This window comes from Podarcis filfolensis (assembly GCF_964270895.1).
Source record: "Podarcis filfolensis genome assembly, chromosome: 1".
Lineage (NCBI taxonomy): Eukaryota > Metazoa > Chordata > Lepidosauria > Squamata > Lacertidae > Podarcis > Podarcis filfolensis.
Window position 1 is genome coordinate 53418250 of NC_139604.1, and position 20075 is coordinate 53438324.

Below are 20075 nucleotides of genomic sequence, written 5' to 3' on the forward strand. Positions count from 1 at the left end.
AGGGGAACTCCCTTTTCATGCCGCATGGACAGCTCTAGTGCCTGTAGTTAAACTGGTTTGAAGGATCCCTCTCGTGTTTCCCCCAGCCCAGGGCGCATTGCGTCAGAGACAGAGGATTCCCGCCTGGGATCACAGCGTCTAGCAGTCGCTTGCCGCAGCTGAGGCACATTATGAGAGCTGAAACTGGCGGGTTAAAATAGGCGCCACATGGGGGCGGCAGTGAGTTGCCGACGCTGCCGCCGGCGCTTCCCAGCGCGTTTGGGCGAAGCTGCTACAGTATATAGTAATAGAGCAGCGCGCTCGGACCTTTCTTGCCTTCAGCGAGCCGCCGTAGCCGGGCTTGAGCACACTGCCTCTCGGGCTGCCAGCCTCAGTCGCGCGGGCTGAGCGGCTCTGTGGGATCATGGCGGCCGCCGCTTCTACCCAGCCCGTCGCCGACAGGAGACGCTACCGGCGGGGCGGCACGGAAGCGGGCCGGGAGAGGCTGGAGGACGACGGAGTTCGGACCCTCACTTCAGCTGAGCAGGTGGGGCTGGGAGCCGCCCCCTCTTTCCAGGGAGAGGGACTACAACTCCCAGGGTGCATTTCGCGGGCGTGTGGCTTCAGGGGTCCGGTTTACTTCTCTGCACGGGCGGAGAGAGAACGATGCCCCGGTGGCCGCCCTGTAGATCCATTGTGTTCAGCACAGTGAGAATCTCCAGGGTTGCGGGGTGGGGCTTTTTTGAGGTATATTATCTTGTTAGATTTGGTTTAGCCTCTACTTCTCCATGTGCCGCCTTAAGTCCATTTCAGGTAGTCCATTGCCCATGGAAGCTGATTCATTAATATGCTTAAGTCGCTTCTGTTTTTTGCCATTTGTCCGCTTCCCATCACACACGATGGAGTTCCTTGTCTGCACACGTTGGAGAACCACTTTGCACCTCCTCTTTCGTTCTTTGAAACCTTGTTAGAGAATAACTGTTTGTGGGGAAACAGGAGAATAACGTGGGTGTGCTGCTGGTGTTCCTCGCAGTTTGTGAATTTGGACCCCACTTCAAAACTCGCCCTACCTTTGGGGAATCTATATATTGGGAGATTCAGGGTGGTTTTAATAGTGGTGTTTCCCCATCTCCTTCAGTCAAACCTCCCCACTTCCAGCTCACACCTATTTGTAGTTATAGGCACACATCCTATTCATATCCAGAGCTTACTGTATCCCTGCAACTTTCAAGTCTGCCTATTTGTATGCTAACAGAACTGGTCTTAGAAAAATATATTACTGTACCTATTTTTTAAAAAACACAAGCAAGGTAACAATGGTTATAGAGAGTGCTGGGTTCAACTGATAAGGGGTTGCATCCCACACCAGTTCCCTTTCCACCAGCTGCTATCTCACCACCCTTCTTACCCAGTTCTGTCATGGACACTTTTATCAGGTTCCCCAATCGTGCAGGCAGATCAAGTAATCCCTTTGTGGTTCTTTCCTACGTAAGGTCAGAGACTGAATTGAGAGGTGCACAGTGACAATGATGTGCATGTCTGTGTCCTCCTACACAGTTTGGTGTTCCAGTACTTAAATTTAGAAATTCTGTGGTAGCGAAGAACACTGAATTTCTAAATTTAAGTACTGGAACACCAAACTGTGTAGGAGGACATTGCTTCCATAACCTTAAACAAAAAAGTTGTGAGGACTGATACATTTGGAACCAGGCAAAGCTTTAACATCTTTGGAGATAAAAGGACTAGAATGTTAGTGCTTCCCAAGCTTTTCTATCTATTCCTTTAACAATTCAGGCATAAGTATTTTGAGGGAAAGAGAAGTGGGTATTTTATACTACATCAATATTATAAGCCTTAGTGATTAAGCATTTATTCCTGCCAGTGCCTAGTTACTGTGATGCTTAGTAACTTTATGCCTTTATAAAACCTGTTTGAAATTTGCATGGTAAGCAGTTCCTGACCCGCCTGGCTTCAGGTTTGATTACGGAGCATTGTTTGCAACGTTCAGGGGGAAGGTAGCCTTGGAACTACGTGACCTTTGAAAAGTCAATGTCGTACTGTGGAGGATGATGCTTCTAAAACAGCAGATAATGGGACGGCATCATCCTGATGTACATGTTTTGAGTGCTCATGAACAACAAGAGGCGAAGAGATAAAAGGCTTGAACTCACGGAGGAGCAAGGACGTAGGCTTGGAATTCAAAGATTGGGGGCAGAAGGGCTGCAATAAACTATCAGGACTCTGAGAAAAGGACTTTTTGGGGATCAGCAAGTTACAAGGCTCCATAGGATAACAGTTCAAAGCATGCTAGGCCCAGGTCCTCCATCATATAATGTGGTGTGTGTGTTTTTTAAACACTGAACTAATTTAAACACTGAACTAAATGTAAGGCTACATCTTTCTCAATATATAGTGGAACACTCAGCAGTTTTGTTGTATGTATGTTGCTGCTGTAGTATTGTACTGAAGAACTGGGTTTAAGAAAGGGCAAGCAACAAACATAGCTGATTCACCAACAAACAAACATGGCTACCCCTGTGGAATCAATCAAAGGCATCCTTTCAATCACATCACAATTTTGTTGTGTTAGTAAAACATGTGGAGCAATTTACTGATATATATTTTAAGCATTCAAGTTACCTTCTGAAAGGTCTCTGTAATTCAGTGATTATATCTGTGGTTTGTTCTCTGTGGAAGACATCTTAATTATTGACCAGGAGGGGATAAAGGGGGTTGAGCTTTAGTTAGTAGGACATATCCATGACCTATACAAATTCTACTCAGTTTCTGGAATTAATCAGTGAGAGGAAAGACCTCTACCTGCATTTGGGCTGACTGTTCTTCAATGCTGGTTGGACAGTCATCTGACTTTGTGAAAGGTGACCCATATTTTTAAGTGGAAAATGTGATAGGTATTGCTAGACCTGCTCCCTATGGTGATTGTGTGGTAAGACCTGCATATACTTTCCCTCAGAAATATAGATGGCAAAATGGTAGTAATCCAGTAGATTTTTATGTTCTTATGTTGTACACCACCTTGTTGCATATATTTTATGTAGTATTCAGCTCACAATATTCCCCAAGTCCACTGGTAGACAGGACAGTTAAAAGTATTCCAAAGCTGCAAGTCTCAAACCACTTGTTCTGTTAACTTCATTAGGCTAAAGCCTGTCATTCATATTTCTGACATAATACCACTGGTTTTTTAATTGTGCAAAAGTTGGATGGGCGTGGCCAGGTATGCCCCTTCATAAGAATTGAGCTCTTTGGCTCAGGAAGACAGGCTATAGAAGACAGAGATTTAACAAACTTACTTGTGTAAAATCAGAGCATAAATGGATAAGTAGTGTTGGATAGACACAGCTGAATAGAGCACTAATAGTTATGATTTTCCTTTGGTTTGCTTGGTTGTGTAAAAGAATTATGCAGTAAATCATTTCCAGTTAAATCATGGAAATGACTATCCTAGAGTTTATAGGACTTAAATTATCCTTCTACTGGTTTTAATTAAGTCCTGTTAGTCATGGAAATACTTCATTCTTTGAAGTTCAACTGGCGGGACAATGAACAAATTATGATTATTTATAAATCTTGCTTAACCGATAGTGTTTGACCATCTTTTTCTTGATGGTCATGGTTTCTATAGCTGCAAAGCTGAGCGAAATGAACTTATGTAAAGTTACTCAGTTGCTTAATTCATTTGACCCCTTCCCTTCCAAATAGTACTCAATCCTTGAGAGAAGCTCTGAAATTGAGGGGAAGCCAACTGCCTTTCCTAAGGTTCTGGAAAGAAATTTGCTAAAGTCAAAGCATATGTGGCTGGCAAAATAGTTCTTTGTATTAGAAATTGAATGCATTTGATGTGCTATACTAGGCTGCATTCAGACCATACATTTAAGGCACATGAGTTCCCCCAAATAATCCTGTGAACTGTAGTTAAAAGTGCTGTGAATTGTAGCTCCATCAGAGGTAAATCAGAGTTCTCAGGATTCTTTGCGGAGATGTCATTTGCTTTACACGTATTGTGTGGATGTAGTCTTGGATTTTGTAGCCTACTTCCGATTTTAGTTGCACTTGCCGCTTTCCACTGTTAAGACCAAAGCAGTTGAAATTACAGTCATCCAGTAAACATGATTACTAGTTGGACTTGCTTCCTTGCTGGAGGCCTGAGACATCCCTGAGGGGTGATTGCTGCTCATTATCTCTCCCTAGAATCTGACCTTTAATGGAGAAGGCAGCACTTTTCAAATCCGAGACAGTGAGAAAACATTAGATACCAGGGCAAAAGAGCAGGGAAGTGTCAATTGAGGCTTTGTGGCCCCAATTAAGGTGAGCTGTGGAATAAGGATGTGAATGCCAATGTGGATTTCCTTGTTCATGTAGCCATAGAGTAGGAATACAGCGTGAGCTGGTCAGAGACCTCACAGATTTCCCTGTTCTGTTGCTGAGCATTTAGTGCTGGCTTCAGCTTAGCCTGGCTGCTTTGATGCTATAGGCAAATTATTAAAACTAAGGGCATTCATGCACACACCTTGCACTGATTCTGCAACTCCTAGTTCCTAGAACCTTTCCTCACCTATTACACCCAACCTTATGATGTGCTGAGCTCCTTCCTCTCTGTCTCCCCTCGCTATTTCCCCTCCGCCTCTCTCAGTGAGCCTGGTTTCTAATGACTTCCACTCCCCCATGCATGCTTCATAGCAGTTCCCTTTCTTTTGTTGGGAGCTGGAGCAGCAGCCTCTTAAGAGAAGAGGGAGAAATCTGAAACCCTGTGGTTGTGTTTAAATACCCTGCTGCCATGCTTCTCTCCTTCTTGCACTTCTTCCGCATTGTCTGTCTTTCATTAAGCAATTCATTTATTATATTTCTATGCCTCTTTTCACTCATACAAATCACGAAGCGACTTACAAATACAGTGGTAACTTCAGTTTTTTAACATCTCCGTTGACGAACATTTCGGTTTACAAATGCCATAAACCTTGAAGTAATTGCTTCGGTTTTCGAACACACCTCAGAAGTCGAACATGCCATGCAGCTTCTGCTGAGTGCAAGATCCTGAGGCCTAGCTGTCAGCTGTTGCATCCTCGGTTTTCGAACGTTTCAGAACTCGAACGGTCTTCCGGAACAGATTACATTCGAAAACTGAGGTACCATTGTAATAGCATAGTAAAACATCCCAATTACAACATAAATCATACAAAATAATTTAACAAATCATCAGTAAAACAACCACCTTGTATGAAACACTATTAACAAAGTGACTTAAAAAATAGGCTAAACAGCACAACCACAAGAAAAGTTATATTATAAAATTCACAAAGCATTGCAGCACTCACAATCCACAAAACAATGTGAACATTAACAAACAACCAAAACCCAAACTAAGCACTGTTGAATTCACACACACTCTTTCTCCATCCCCATGACTCAGACTTTCACTCAGTTCATCAGAAGACGCATACACATAATGCCCGTGGCAGCAACTGCGTTCTGAAGGCTTCTAGGGCTCCGAGGGTTGGAGGGTGGGGCAAGGCAGGTGGAACAAGTCCTTGCCTTGTCAGCAGAAGGTCCAATCTCCTTTAAGATGCTCCTTACTGAAGTGGTGGTGTCTCACAAATAATATAGCAATGCACGATGTCACTGTGTTGGCAGACATTTAGTTATGGCAAAGGCAGCGGGCAAACTAAGCCAGATCTTAGCTTAATATATATTAGCATGGCAGCAGTAAGTTATTAGCCTACAAGTTTCTCATTCCATGGCGAAATGCCCTCCACTCACTGTTGCCAGTTACTCTCTCTTTCTCAATATATATATATATTTATAGATGGAACAGTGTGCTAAAAATGACTCCATTCTATCCAAATGGAGTGCCTCACAACAAGATTTTGCAAGTGTTGTGTCCTCTGCTGTCTAAATATATATGTGATCTAATCTAATGTCGCCTATCATACCAACTATTGATTTTGCTCCCATGCATTCTGTTTGATGGTACATTTCACTGAGGAGATGGGTGGAGGGCTTCATTATGTGTCTTTATTCTAGCTGTGTGCTCTTACGGTGCTAAAACCCTCAGTGATTCTTGGAAAGTGCTTGTGGTCAAACCCCCGCCCCCCGGATCAACCTGGGTTGTGCATACTGTACATGGGTGGGATGTCCTGGGAGCAGAAGAGCCTTTTTGATTGTGTGCTGCATCACTGAACCACAGGCACATATGAAGTTGCCTTAGACCAGGTCAAACCACTGACCCATCTATCTCAGTGCTGCCTAACTTAATTTTCGACTAGAGTCTTTTTCCCGGTCATACCTGGAGAGGCCAGGGATTGAACGTGGGACATTCTGCCTTTCATCTGTGGCCTTTCCTCATGGGCAGCAGTTGTGTGATATACTAAAGGAGCTCCAGCTTGTTATTTGTTACCATCCACTTCCTTTACGAGCCTTTGTGTTGTTTTTTTAAAACTGGAGCAGCAGCAGCCCTCTTGAACTCTGGCACCCTTTTAACAATTACTCACAGCTGCCATAGACACTTTTCTTCTTGGCACACCATGCCATATTGCTTCATTTGTGCTGTGATGGTTCGTTCTTAATAGTGCTGTCTTCTGAGTGCAGAGGGGTTCTTGCATTCTGATTTTTACCTGTCATGTTTTTATGTTTAAGAAAATATTTTGCTTTCCTGTTACATATGCTGCATTAAATGTGTCCATCTCTAATGTTTTATTTTGATATTTTTAATGTTTTGTCTCGCATGTTAATTTACATAGTAAATTGCTTTGAGACCTTTGAAAAATGTGGTGTAGAAATTATTTTAATAATAATAGTAATAGTAAATGCTGGCATATAGTGTTCTCTGCATCCTCCCCACCCATAGTTATTGTACCTCTTCTTTGTCTCTTTAACTTGTTGCAGACAAAAGTAGAAGATATAGTCCAAGAGGTCTTTGATGCTTATAAGACAAATCATCATGACGCGCAGTAAGTTATTGTATCCATGCAATCTTTGCTCCACTTGCTCCGTATTCTTGTTTGACTGCTGATTTATATACCCCATCCCACATTGCTCAGGAGGGCCCCTCAACTTTCTGGAGAGGCTTTTGGAGAATGGGGTATGTGTGCAGGTAGCTGCAATAGTGAGGAAGTACTGGGTGACTTTCTTGTGAACTGCCTTCCTTTCACTTAGGATTCAAGCAATGCCTTTATATAGAGTTGTGGTATGCTCATGTTTACAATACTTTAGATGGTTCCGGTCGTTCCATCACAAAATGGATATTGCTGAGCTGGCCCCCATGCCTGCTGGTTAGCATTGGAAGGAAAGCCTCGACTGGCACAAATGGGAGCTTTTCTTCCAATACACACAGCCAGGGTTGCCATATTTCAAAATCCAGACAGAAGAGTTGTTGAGCTTTTTTTAAGTTTTACCCAAAGTTGAGCTTTTTTTGGTACATGACAAAAAAGTTTTCCAGACATATGGCAACCCTACCCACAGCAGATGCAGGAGTCTGATCCCCTTGCCAGGGGCCCGGTCCAAATTGGCTCCTTGCTCCTGCTGTTTACCTAATAATAAATAAATAAATACCACACAATTGCTGTTGTGTGAATGAGGTCACTTCTAGTTTGACCTTTAATTTTGAAAAAAGATGTCTCAGGAGGGACATGATCACAGGTTTATAAAATTATGGACAGCGGCTTCCTCTCTCTTCTCATCTTTGCTTAAATGTCTTGCGTGTTCTCCCTGATCCTCCCTGCTCCCATCTTTATCAGCTCCTCCTGGGGGCCTTTGCTCTACAGGTATCATTCTTCTAGGAATAATTTAAGAATACTTCCTCTGTCAATCCCATCTGCACTGTTTCCCTCCTGTCTCTCTCTGCACTATTACCATATGGACTTCAGATGAGATGCCCACTGTCCTGGATGGTTTTAAAGGAGGGTTAAACAAACACACATGGCTGTAGAGCACTTACGTGGCTTTATGACTCTTTGATTATTTGTATATCTTTTGGTCTATCCTTCAGGTTTGTTTTGCAGCGAGAGAAACACTTCCACTACCTGAAGAGAGGGCTGAGACAACTGACAGATGCCTATGAGGTAATCCCTTCTGGCTGAGGGAGTTTGTACTGTTTCCTTCCTGCTTATATTCTGTTAGTGGAAAAATATTTGATGGTGGGTTAACATGATTATGGCTCATTATCCTCCTTGCTTTTTCTACAGCTGAGGTTTCTTTAACTTTTCTCTGGAATCTGAGGTATCAAGGGACTTCCTTTTCCTGTCTCACTGAGGGGCACTTTTGTAGGCCATAGAAACACTGGCTGTGTTCCCATTGACCTTGCTAAATCCATTTTCTAGGAGCCACTTCAGTTGTAGTGCTGACTCCTCTGGGGTTGAAAGCTAAATATTTGTTACCCGTGTCTTTTGCTCTGTCCATTTGGTGATAAATGAAAAGAGGTTCTCATGTTAGCTTGGGATTGTGCGAATAATGAAGCTATTCTTAAAGAGGTATGTAAATTCCCTTCATAAATTGTTGTCCTTTATCCTTCTAAACCTCTTACTTTCCAGTTCTGATTCGCCTTCTTTGCCCTCCTTTTGTTGGGGTGTAACAAATGCAGTTGTGTCAGTCATGGGTTTTAACAGCTGTCGTTTTCTCTTCCAAGTGTCTAGATGCCAGCCGCCCATGGTTGTGCTACTGGATCTTGCACAGCCTTGAACTGCTTGAGGAACCCATCCCGGAATCTGTAACTTCGGAGTAAGATTTGTTTTATATTTCACTTCCGTTCCTGCAAAACACTTTGCCATTTATTCCGAGCATTGTCATTACATAACTGCTGGGAGTTGTTGTTGAGAAGCTCAAAAATTATGCAGGTGGCTTCTGTTGATGTCTCGGAAACCAAAGATGATCTTTGGGCAGAGCTTTGAATTATGTGTTTTCAGAGTTTCTCTTTTGTTAGCAAGCTATTTAGTAAAGTTGCCTATCTAGACATTGGGAGGTAAATTCAGAACTCAAAATTTAGAGAAATAAGGACTAAGTATAACCTGAAAAAACTTTCTTCTCAACTTTCTGACTTACTAAGTATAGGAGAAATTAACTTCCAGAATTTTCCCTTATCTTTGCACAGTGTGTGCCTCTCTGGGCTAACCTCCCAATGTCCCTGCATGATGCATAAGAGCATTTTTTTGAAATACAACAGTGCATTGTCTTTGCTCCAACAATGACCTCTCAATAGCTTTTCCTCGAGTAGAAGCTTTTGGTGCATCTTGTGATCAGCAAAGATGGTGGCGGTAAGAGATCAGCTTCAGCCACTAGGAGAAAGAAACCCATTCCCTGTAGGGTTTGAAAATCTGTGTCTGTAGAAAGGGTGGTGGTGGTTAGGAGAGAGAAGGTTATTGCATTTGAAAGAAGTATTGGTTGCAAATTGTTTTTCAAAGAAGAGAAGTTTTGCAATTTGTAAGGAGAAAGAGGGAAAATTAGTAAGCTTGGGTTGCTTTCACTCAGGAGGAATTGGGTTGAGCAGAATTTGAGTTGCAAAATTTTGGGAAATTTTGAAACGAACCTTGTTTTTGTGGTAATTTGTAATACTTTTTAACACCCTTTACAGATTTCAAGTCACTTTGTTACTTTAGAAACATACAATGTGTTCTGCATAACTTGGTTATACATTAAATTATCCTGATTGGTATTTCAAAAGTTCAGATCCGTATCCGGGAGCTACTGTTGCTGCGAAATATAACCATTAGGGAAAGGAGTTTCATTCCTTTAATCAGCATGTCCCGAAGGCACTCTGAATGTTGCTTTGCAGTGTTGTTGCCACCTACAACAAGATTTGTTGTAGATGAGTAGATTTGCACTTTCTGTGGCCTGCCCCCCTTGGTCTGGGGCTGGATGTGTTGCATTTCAGTGTGTGACTACTGCAGTTGCATTGCAAAAATTTCCACATACAGTGGTACCTCGGGTTACATACGCTTCAGGTTACATACGCTTCAGGTTACAGACTCCACTAACCCAGAAATAGTGCTTCAGGTTAAGAACTTTGCTTCAGGATGAGAACAGAAATCGTGCTCCAGTGGCGCGGCAGCAGCAGGAGGCCCCATTAGCTAAAGTGGTGCTTCAGGATAAGAACAGTTTCAGGTTAAGTACGGACCTCCGGAACGAATTAAGTACTTAACCCGAGGTACCACTGTACACATATATTGTGTGTACATTGTTCTTAAATTAAAATACTTATTGTGGGGGGTGTTGTTCTCAGTGTTATTTGTTTCTTAATAAGTAAAATGTAAATTACAGTAGGTCATTAAACGATGCCCCAAATCAATATTTTAAGGGTGGGGAGAGACAAACCCTCTTTGATCGCAAAGGCCTTCCATGTAGGCAGCTTCTGTCCCAAAATAGATCAGGGGGAGAGCCTGGGAAAGGGCGCCTGTAACAGACCTTTGTGTATATTAGGATTAAAACAATAACAAACAATTTAATAGAATGGCAAAAGTGGAGGAGAATGCTTGTTCTGCTGTTGAGATTCAGCTAGATGGCTCTGGTGAGAGAGAACCTTCCATAGAGTCCAGGGGGTCCTTCGTTTGAGTGCAAGGCCTTCCTCGCTTTCTGCTGATATTTTCCTCTCCGTGTATTGGGAGATGTATGTGGACACGGCTGCCAAGGGAAGCATGAGAGCCTCATTATTTGACTGGAGTCCAGCTTCTCCAGATCCAACCCAATTCATTTAGTGTCCGAGTTGTACATTCACTTCAATTTCCCTCTTCCTTCTGCGCAATGTGGCAGTGGACTGTAGTGCCACTGGCGCGGTCAAACACTGCTGCTAGTATAAGAGCTGCGGTCCTAATTTCTTAGCCTGGGAAGGCCCTGTGCTGCTTGTTTTGTGTTTAAATGCTTCTTGCTTATAAAAACAAAGCTTGCCCTTGGTCTTTCCTCTGTGCCTAGTGTGTGCCAGTTCCTGAGCCGCTGTCAGAGCCCCAGCGGAGGCTTTGGAGGGGGACCAAACCAGTACCCACATCTTGCTCCAACGTACGCAGCCGTCAATGCTCTCTGTATTATTGGGACTGAAGAGGCATACAGTGTTATCAACAGGTAAAATCGTAGGAGGGACCCCCTCCCCTCTGCTCAGATCCAAGATATTAGGTGAAGCCTGAAGCATTCTTGACCAATGTCTGCCAGTACAGTCCCCCTCTTCAGCCTTCCTACTTGCTGAAGAAGAAAGTTTAGCTGGTAAGCTGGGCTGGTGGCCCTTTCCCAACACAGCCTTTGCCACAATGTGCTGCTTGGTGTCTACATCCACCACACTGCCTCCCGTCCACTTGTTGGTAGCTTCCTTTGCTTGGAATCAAGGAGAGCAAAGCTCTTCCTGGCGCTCAGGCCTCTCTTGCACTCCAGGGCTAGAGAAGGGTTAGCTCCATATTTAGAAAAAATGAATCTAGGTGGTTAGTCCAGGTTCATGTTTTTAACCAGGGTTCTGCGGAACCTCTGGAGTCCACTTTCATTGCTAGGCATTCCAACGTACACCTCAGGCACGTCACTTTCCCATCTTGCACCAGCCAGGTGTCCCCACTCAAAGAGTGGGAGTGACCACAAGTCACACGCAGCCTGATCTAGTCCCATAGTGCATCATGTGACACCAGTGGTGAAATGGTCAAAATCAGTCTCTCTCTAGGAGCTGTGGGTCCAAACATGGAGGTTGTGTGAGATGATGTATTTCTTTTATTTAGGCTTGTAAAGCAGGGCAATGGGATAGCAGGTTTTACCTTAACATGAAAACACCGTGGTGGGGACAAAGTCAGAAGAAGTGGTGGAACCTGCTTTTTTGGAGGGAAAGTTGGCGGGGGGCTCTTATTGGTAGGGAGAGGGGGCTGGGTTGCCATAGGATATCATGAAATGTTGGAGGGGTTCCTTAGCCAGCGAAGAACTGAAAACCCCTGGCCTAGATGATCCTGAAGCGCATTTTCATTCATGTGGGTTGGCTCTTCCAGCATCTCTGTTGTTTCCCCCCTCTTAATAGGGATAAATGTTCTCTATTGTTTTTTCAGAGAGAAGCTTCTGGACTATTTGTATTCCCTGAAGCAGTCTGATGGCTCCTTCATCATGCACATAGGGGGAGAGGTGGATGTCAGGTGTGTTGGAAATGTTTCAAGTATTTCATGCGATGCTCAGCAGCAGCTTTGGGTTCTGATGAAAGTTTTGTAGCAATGGTGTTCGTAGAGAGTTTTGTCTTAGCACAACAAGCATTAATCCTGTTTTGTGATAGTGTAGCTAAACTTCAGTGGAGGAATAAGATGCCGGCTTCTAATGTTAGGAAGATTATGGGAGCCATTATTTGCTTCTTTCAGCTGTAAGTGATGTTAAATATTCCTGGCTTGTCCCTCTAGGGGGCAGGAAAAGGCAGTCCTTGGCTGCAGTTCAAGAGAAGTGCTTGCATGTGGAAAGAATGGCAGACATGGCCAGAGTTTGTTTTGGTGCAGCAGATTCTAAAGCTGAAGAAGAAAATCTTTTTCAACTTGTACAGTGGCTTGCTGTGACAAACCACTTTAAATGAAGCTCTGGCTCTTCTTTCAGGGAAGAATGTAACCTTTATTTTTCTTCCCCTGGAATTTCAATGAATAATGTTGTGAGCAAGGTTTTTTCTGTCTTAATTAGCAATATTGAAATCCACTCAGTATCTTTCCCTGGCTACTAATATAAATCTAGGATACCAGTCCCTTGGTACATCAAGGAAGGAAAGAAATGGATGCACTGGGGTAAACTCTTCTGAATTTAGCTCCTGGTGTACCTTCCATTCTAATAGCCTCATCCAGAGTAATTTTATTTTAAAACAAACAAAACATGGTCTCTCTCTCCCTCTTTCTTTCTCTCTCCCTCTCCTCCCACCCTCGCCAGCAAGCTGATTGAGTACATTGAGCAAATGCCTTCTCAGGGTTGCTCAGATATTAAAACCAAGTCTTGAGTATACAATGACTTAACTTCCAAGTACTCTCTTTGTGACATTTCTACGGTCATGGCTGGGTGGATTGTGCAGTTTAATATGACTGGTGTCTCCCTGACAGCAGTAGCTCGGCTTGCATCATTCTTCATCCATGTGTAGAAGTTAAATAGTCTCATATTTAAATCTCAGGAGTGCGTATTGTGCTGCATCAGTGGCCTCGCTTACCAACATCATCACACCAACTCTCTTTGAAGGGACAGCGGACTGGATAGCAAGGTAGGAAAACACTTAGCTCGTTTGACCTTGGACACCCAGTGCTTCTTTGGTTGCCAAGTTTGAGTGTAGTTACCTGCCCAGCAGCAGGAGTCTAGAAAACGAGCAGGAAGATAATTGTTGTATTGTGGACAACAAAACATATCCTGTGTTTTTTTTCTTCCTGTTTTTGTGTTTTGCTTTTGAATTAGATGTCAGAACTGGGAGGGTGGGATTGGTGGTGTCCCTGGCATGGAGGCCCACGGAGGGTACACTTTCTGTGGACTGGCAGCTCTGGTCATTCTGAAAAGTGAGCACGTCTTGAATCTGAAAAGCTTATTGGTAAGTAACCATTTGCCAGCCTGGTTCTAATTCTCTCTGTGCTTCTGTTTCAACATTCACTATGGCTCAGATCCAGAGCTCCCATGAGCAGACCACTGTTCAAGGGCGGAGAAGTGAATTTTAGCATTCCCCGTAAAGCTGCTCCAGAGTGTCAGGGGAACCCTTCAGAGCAGAATTGCAGGCGGCACAGAGTAACCAGTGAAAATCCCTTGCCTCTTCTTCTGCAAATGAAGGAGCCCTTTTCCTTTGTGGAAGAGGTACTCTAGATGGAGCCTTATCAGTGCAGAAGGCACTGTCATAGCCATCACAGTGCCAAAACATAGGATCCCACTGGATTTCAGTATCTGGGATTGGGATTCCCCCTTTGCCCTGCCCCTTCCATTCTTATGCTCTCCCTAAAAGTGTCTGTCTCTACATTCACAGCACATATTCATAATCATTCCCTTGAGCTCTGCATTAATTGATTAAAAGGAAACATGTACCATTTCTAACATTATTTCATAATACCGTGAAACCAATTTTGTCTGTAACTGTCTTTAAATGCGGGCATCCCCCACTGATGCGTGATTAGCTGGCATGTAACCGTGCATACGTGCAGCACCAGGAAATAAAGAAATAATTTGATTCAAACCTGAAATGGCAGGATCTCAAGGCCATTCATAAGATAGAAACATGATCTCTTGATGTTCACCAACGTGCCGTAATTTCTCATTTCCAGTTTTATTGGTTTGCTTGGTTGCTTGTTTCCTCGTTTAGTTTAATTATCAAAAACCCCTTCATATTTTCCGTGGCAACCTGGGCATGTTAGGTTTTGCTGCAGGAAACACATGAAGCATGAAGGGGACGGGGGGATGGGTGTGTGCCCTCCGACTCCCCAGACTGTGCTAGGGGTCTGCAGTTGTCTGTGGCTCCCTCCATTGATATATCCGCTGGGTGTAGCAGGTCCTGTGGCTGCACTGAGCAATAGTGATGTTTGCTTTCTCTCCCTGCTAGCACTGGGTTACAAGCCGCCAGATGCGTTTTGAAGGAGGGTTTCAGGGCCGTTGTAACAAGCTGGTAGATGGCTGCTACTCATTCTGGCAGGCTGGCTTGCTGCCTCTCTTACATCGAGCCCTGCATGCCAAAGGTGAGTCTGAGCACTGCAGGCTTGTCCACAATTCCCCAGGTATGCTGCCCCTCTCACTTGCTTCCTCTCACCCCCAAACTGTTAGATGTGGAGACTTTCGTTTGAGGAGCCTAGCGTGAGCAAAAGACACAAGGACACAAGAGTTGCTGCACTGCAGCATTTGTATTCTCTGTCCTTGTGGAAACTAAAGAAAATACCTGCCTTTCAACTCTAGAGTAGAACCGGCATCAACATGTCATAGGATTGAAAATAACAAAGCTGTTGGGGGACCCATGAAAAATGTCATTGTATCAAAGAGTGCCAGTGCCATTCTTCCTCATTATTTGCCTTCCACCCCCCCAAAAAATGTTGTTGTTAGTTACTAAGCAGTATATCCATGGCATCCATATGTACAAGGAAATCTCCAACGCTTTCCTCGCTTATTGAACGTACAGTGCTAGCTTGATGCTCTGTCTGAAGCGATGTGGGGCATGATGGTTTGTTTATAAGCATATCTGTGCAGGGTTACCGGTTCCTTTGGCATACCAGCCCAGTATGTACCTAAATATCCCTGTTGCGCTATCACTGTAGGAACTGGCAACAGTTTAAAAGTGACAATAGCAGGGAGCAGGGGTTATGTTGCTTGTAAAAGCAAAATGAAAGCACACTCTGCAACCTTCTTCTGTTGGACCTCAGAGCTGGAATACTAGCCAGATGAACCATTTTGCACGATGTAGGAGACAGTTTCAACACGCAGAGAGGAGAGTTCTATTCACAGGATGCAATGAATTTCTATTATTAGGTTAACTGCCTCAGATGAACTCTGCCAGCACATGCTCCTTGCGTGCTTCCCTTCCACCTTTCCTTGTTGCATCCCCTCCACAAGCTGCTGCTTGTTATCTGCTTGCTGTCCTTGCTTTCTCTCATTAGATTAAGGAACAAGGAAATGACTGCCCGATAGCGAAAATGGAAGGCTTCTGTGTGGACAAGACCCAAAAGTGGGTGGCCATAGCTCCGCCCTTGCGAAGCGGAAGAAGGGAGGGAGTGCAGTATTGCATTTGGTGTCTTCCTGTTGGCCTGCTCTTTCTCCAGTGGAAATGTTAGCCTCTTACTGGGGTTTTTGTTCCTTTTAGGTGACTCTGCCCTCAGTATGACACACTGGATGTTTGACCAGGAAGCGCTTCAAGAGTATATCCTACTATGCTGCCAGTGCCCTGCCGGGGGCCTCTTGGACAAGCCGGGCAAGTGAGTGTTGGTCACCCTAACTGAGAAAATCTTTACTTGTGACTCAGCATACAGCAGGAATACCCATGACTGGGATTAAATTTACAAGCGGTTTTTTAAACAACAGAAGTACAGTGGTACCTTGGTTCCTAAACTCAATCCGTTCTGGAAGTCCGTTCAACTTCCAAAACATTCGCAAACCAAGACGCAGCTTCTGATTGGCTGATTGGCCCCGGAAACAATGCCAACAGCTGAAACGGACATTCGGCTTCCAAAAAAAGTTTGCAAGCCAGAACACTTACTGTATTTTTCGCTCTATAGGATGCACTTTTCCCCCTCCAAAAATGAAGGGGAAATGTGTGTGCGTCCTATGGAGCGAATGCAGGGGGGAGGTAGGTAGGAAAAGCCCCCAAAAGCTGCACACAAGCTCCGCGCGGCTCTTGCGGGCTTTTCCTCAGGAGGGAGAAGGGACTGACGCAGCCAGTCAGTCCCTTCTCCCCCCTCGTAGAAAAGCCCACAGGAGCCGCGCACTCCCTAAAGGGTGTGCAGCTCCTGTGGGCTTTTGCGGGAGGTGGGGGTATTGCCATAGCCGCGCGCCACCTCTCCCAGCTGGGGGTGAAGAAGGGGGGGAAAACCGTATTTTTCGCTCTGTAGGACGCACCGGACCATAGGACGCACCTTGTTTTAGAGGGGGAGAACAAGAGGGGGGAAATTCTCCCCCTCTCTGCGCAGTGCCTCTTGCTGCTTCGCTGAAGGGGTGCTGGGCAGAGAGGGGGAGAATTTTTTTTTCTTGTTCTCCCCCTCTAAAACAAGGTGTGTCCTATGGTCCGGTGCGTCCTACAGAGCGAAAAATACAGCACTTCCAGGTTTGCGGCGTTTGGAAGCCAATTTGTTCGGGAGACAAGCCGTTTGGGAACCAAGGTACCACTGTACTATAAGGTGAAAGAATATCACAAAGAAGATGATTACAGGAAACTAATCTGGCACCCATCTTGGGGCTTTGCGTACCCTGCACTGAAACAAATGGAGATTTTGCCCCTGAGGTGGCTGAGTGGAACAGTTGGGCTTCCAGTTTCTCACTCACCTCAACCTTGTGTATGTTTCTACTGCCAGGTTCCGGGATTTTTACCATACCTGCTATTGCCTCAGTGGGCTGTCGATAGCACAGCATTTTGGCAGCGGGGACCTTCTCCATGAAGTAGTGCTAGGAGTGCCAGAAAACCGCCTGGTAAGCTATGCCAGGATGTGGCTGTGTTTGTGCGTGTGTTTTGTGTGTGTCTTAGGAATGAACCCAAGTGAAAGTGACACAGATCAGGAAGATGCCGCTCCGAACCATCCCTAAATCTGTTCTATCACATTTCCCATATTTCATCAATTATTTTTAAGGAAATTAATGAAAATTGCATTTATTTACGTATTTAAATATGGAAATTGTCACAAAATTTGTTATTTCTGACCATATTTTCTCTCAAAATTTGACAATTTTCTCCTAAAACACAAATGCTTTTATATTGCTATTTAAGCAGAGACGTGCATAACAAAACTGGGAGTACTGCAGAATCCAAAGGATAACTGTGTTCTGATCTGCATCTTAGTCCAAGTGGTGCAGAACAAGTTAGTTCATAACAGAATTTCCAATCACATACTTTTGAATAGGTGGAAAGTAAGCTAGTACTTTTGAGGATGCCATTCAGCTGCAAGTAAATCCTGTCTGCAACTCATAATCCTGGAGACACTAGTGAAAATTCAGTATGTGTGTTACAGCGGTGAATTGATTTCATTCACTTTTTTGCCATCTCACTGTGCACTGGTAATGGCAGCCTTCATTGGCGCCATGCCTTGGCATGAAGGCTGCTTTCAGACACTCTGGCTAGTGAGATAGGGCAGGGACTCTGAATCCCCTCCCTTCCCTTTTCATAGCCATGTTATCCTGTTGCCTCTGCATCTTCATAGGCCTGCCTCTTAAAGATTAGGGTAGAAACATCTCAAATTTGGTGTGTGGTAGTTTTGGGTTTCCTTTATATTTTAACTCTTCTCATCAGGAAAGTGTGCCAGAAATTTGGCATGAACCTTCCCCCTCTGTGACATAGCCAAAGGCAGAAAAGGATACCACACAGCGGTTAGACTGTGAACCACCCTGAGACCTCCAGATATAGGGCAGTATATAAATTCAATAAATAATAATAATAAATAATCAGGCAGGACCAGAAATGGTGTTTAGTGTGTGTGTGTGTGTGTGTGTGTGTGTGTGTGTGGTGGATGTGAGTAGCGCACTTGCCACACCAAATAGTTTGTTGTTGTTGCAAGTGGCATGGTGGCTATGGATGCTTAATTTCACAGCATTTGAGATAACAGGGCTTGACAGGTTAGGAGGAAGGAGTGAGGTTTGGGATAAAGAGCAATGTGGATAAGGCAGAATAGGAAGCATAATGAAAGAGGGGTGCTTGCTGAGGCTCTTGTCTTTCTGCATAGGCAGTGTGAGCTCCAGATATGGTTTCCTTTGGTCTGTGAGCTTTCAACAGGCATAGCCTTCCCGTTCTCTTCTATGACCCTCCATCCCAAGCCAGATTCTCCTGCTGTGTGGTATGCGTCAAGTATGATTACAGCCTTGAACTGTGAACTTTGCTCCTCATTGTGCATTCCTTATTCCTCTCATGGGGAAATGTCCCTCTTGCACTGGGAACATTTCGAAGAGAAGCATTTTCTTGTGAGATTGCCCCAGTGCTGCTGCTGCTGCAGTGAATGTCTCCTCAGAGAGGCTTGAACAAGGCCAGCTCCAGGTTTGGGAGGCGGGGCTTGGCAAGATGCCCTTTCTGTGGAACCACCCCTTTCCTTTGTTGTGTCACTGCAACAGCTGGTAGGCAGGCAGTGATAAGGAACAAGCCTTACCTCCAGCTAGAGGGGAGGGCAGGGAGCCAGGGTTTTTGTGGTTCCTTGCTGCTGTTGCTGCTTCCCCACTTGAGAGGCAGCTGGGCTGGCAAGCAAGTGGTGGCACAATGGAAAGGAGCCCGGGGTTGGTGCTGAGGCCTTGGCAACTGCTCAGGGATAATGACCCCTTCAAAGTTGAAAATATGTGGATAACGTCTAGTAAACTCTCAAAAGCTACAGCGGAGCTGATGAAAACTTCTTTCAGTGGTCAGGATGCTGGGCTTCGGACTCCTGTAGCTCCATACATATTGCCATGAAATATGACCTTAAATAACTTGCTTTCATTAACTTACCCAAGTTGACAGACTTGGCTTCTCTTGCTATGGAACTGGTGAGAGTAGACACAGTTTCACCTTTAATTCCTGTTTATTTCCTTCCCTCCAACAGCAGCCTACGCACCCTGTGTACAACATCTCCCCCGACAAAGTGGTGCAAGCCGTGATGCACTTCCTCAAGAAGCCTGTTCCAAGTACAAAGGAGGAGCCTGTTGCTAATTGAGGGGGGGGGCTGCTGCCCGGGTAGACACCGTGCAGTGCCTTGTCCTGCCGTTCAACGCATGGCACTGCAAGTCGTCTTGGCCATTGTGGGGGGGCCCTGGCCCTGGAGCTAACTTTTTGATTATTTTCAAACTGGGCTCAACTTTTGTGTGTGCATCTTTTGAGAGAGTTCTGCTAGCCATACCAAAACCTGATCAGTTTTCGGGACCTAGTAGCAGATTGGCTGTGTGGTGGCATACGGTTAGACATGCTGGCTGCTCATTTGCGTGGGACACACTCTCACCTTGCAAGCAGGAGCAGTTTTGGTTTTGAAACAATGCAGCATGTTAGTATCTTAAGCATATGGCAAACCAGTTCTGTTGTTTCATTTGCACTATGCTAAGTATCTTGGGGGTGGTGGGGCCAGCTTCCTAATAGGCTGATTACTGGCCTAGCCAGAGTTGGTGCCCTGATCCCATACCCTTACAGGCAATATATTCTGTCCATTTATACTCCCTGAAGCTATTCCAAGTACTGCTAACCAAGACATGAGACTCTGGCTTTAAAATGTAAGCATATTCTGAGTCAATAGTGTGCACATCAACACTGTATTAGTTGTTTGTTGGCTGCACATCCCAGGGGTGCTGTCTTGGATACCCCCCTTGTGTTAAGCTCTTTTCCATTATATAAAGTGGTGTTGAAGGTCTCACTCTGCATCGAGCAAAAAAGAGGCCACTGGCAAGATTCTGTGCAAAATTCTTCCCCTCCCTTGCATATTGGTACTAGCCTGCCTAGTGGCAGGACTGACAATGTAATAATGTTTGTGCATTTTATTAAACATAAACTAATTCCTTTCTTA

The 20075-nt window shown here is 44.6% G+C and overlaps 1 protein-coding gene across 2 annotated transcripts; it reads left to right on the forward strand.

Annotated features, from left to right (window-relative positions):
* The first annotated feature begins 252 nt into the window (after positions 1–252).
* On the forward strand, positions 253–20075 carry LOC310751888 (protein farnesyltransferase subunit beta-like). Of its 2 annotated transcripts, none has more exons than XM_083591644.1 (12): positions 253–526; positions 6883–6947; positions 7985–8057; positions 8621–8712; positions 10897–11043; positions 11997–12080; positions 13079–13165; positions 13354–13483; positions 14477–14609; positions 15722–15833; positions 16926–17040; positions 19128–20075. In XM_083591644.1, exons 1-12 carry the CDS (start codon positions 404–406, stop codon positions 19236–19238), a joined length of 1272 nt encoding a protein of 423 aa, XP_083447770.1. In that variant the 5' UTR covers positions 253–403; the 3' UTR covers positions 19239–20075. The 2 variants fall into 2 exon arrangements, with proteins under 2 accessions (XP_083447770.1, XP_083447769.1); XM_083591643.1 differs by lacking the exon at positions 253–526 and adding an exon at positions 631–792.

What these genes read in the sequence shown, in the direction of transcription:
- LOC310751888 (XM_083591643.1), top strand. Translation starts at nt 646, where the DNA reads ATGCCCCGGTGGCCGCCCTGTAGATCCATTGTGTTCAGCACAGTGAGA. An exon ending in ACAAATCATCATGACGCGCA is followed by an intron (nt 6,948 to 7,984) that starts GTAAGTTATTGT and finishes TCTATCCTTCAG; the next exon opens with GTTTGTTTTGCAGCGAGAGA. An exon ending in TCGAGCCCTGCATGCCAAAG is followed by an intron (nt 14,610 to 15,721) that starts GTGAGTCTGAGC and finishes TGTTCCTTTTAG; the next exon opens with GTGACTCTGCCCTCAGTATG.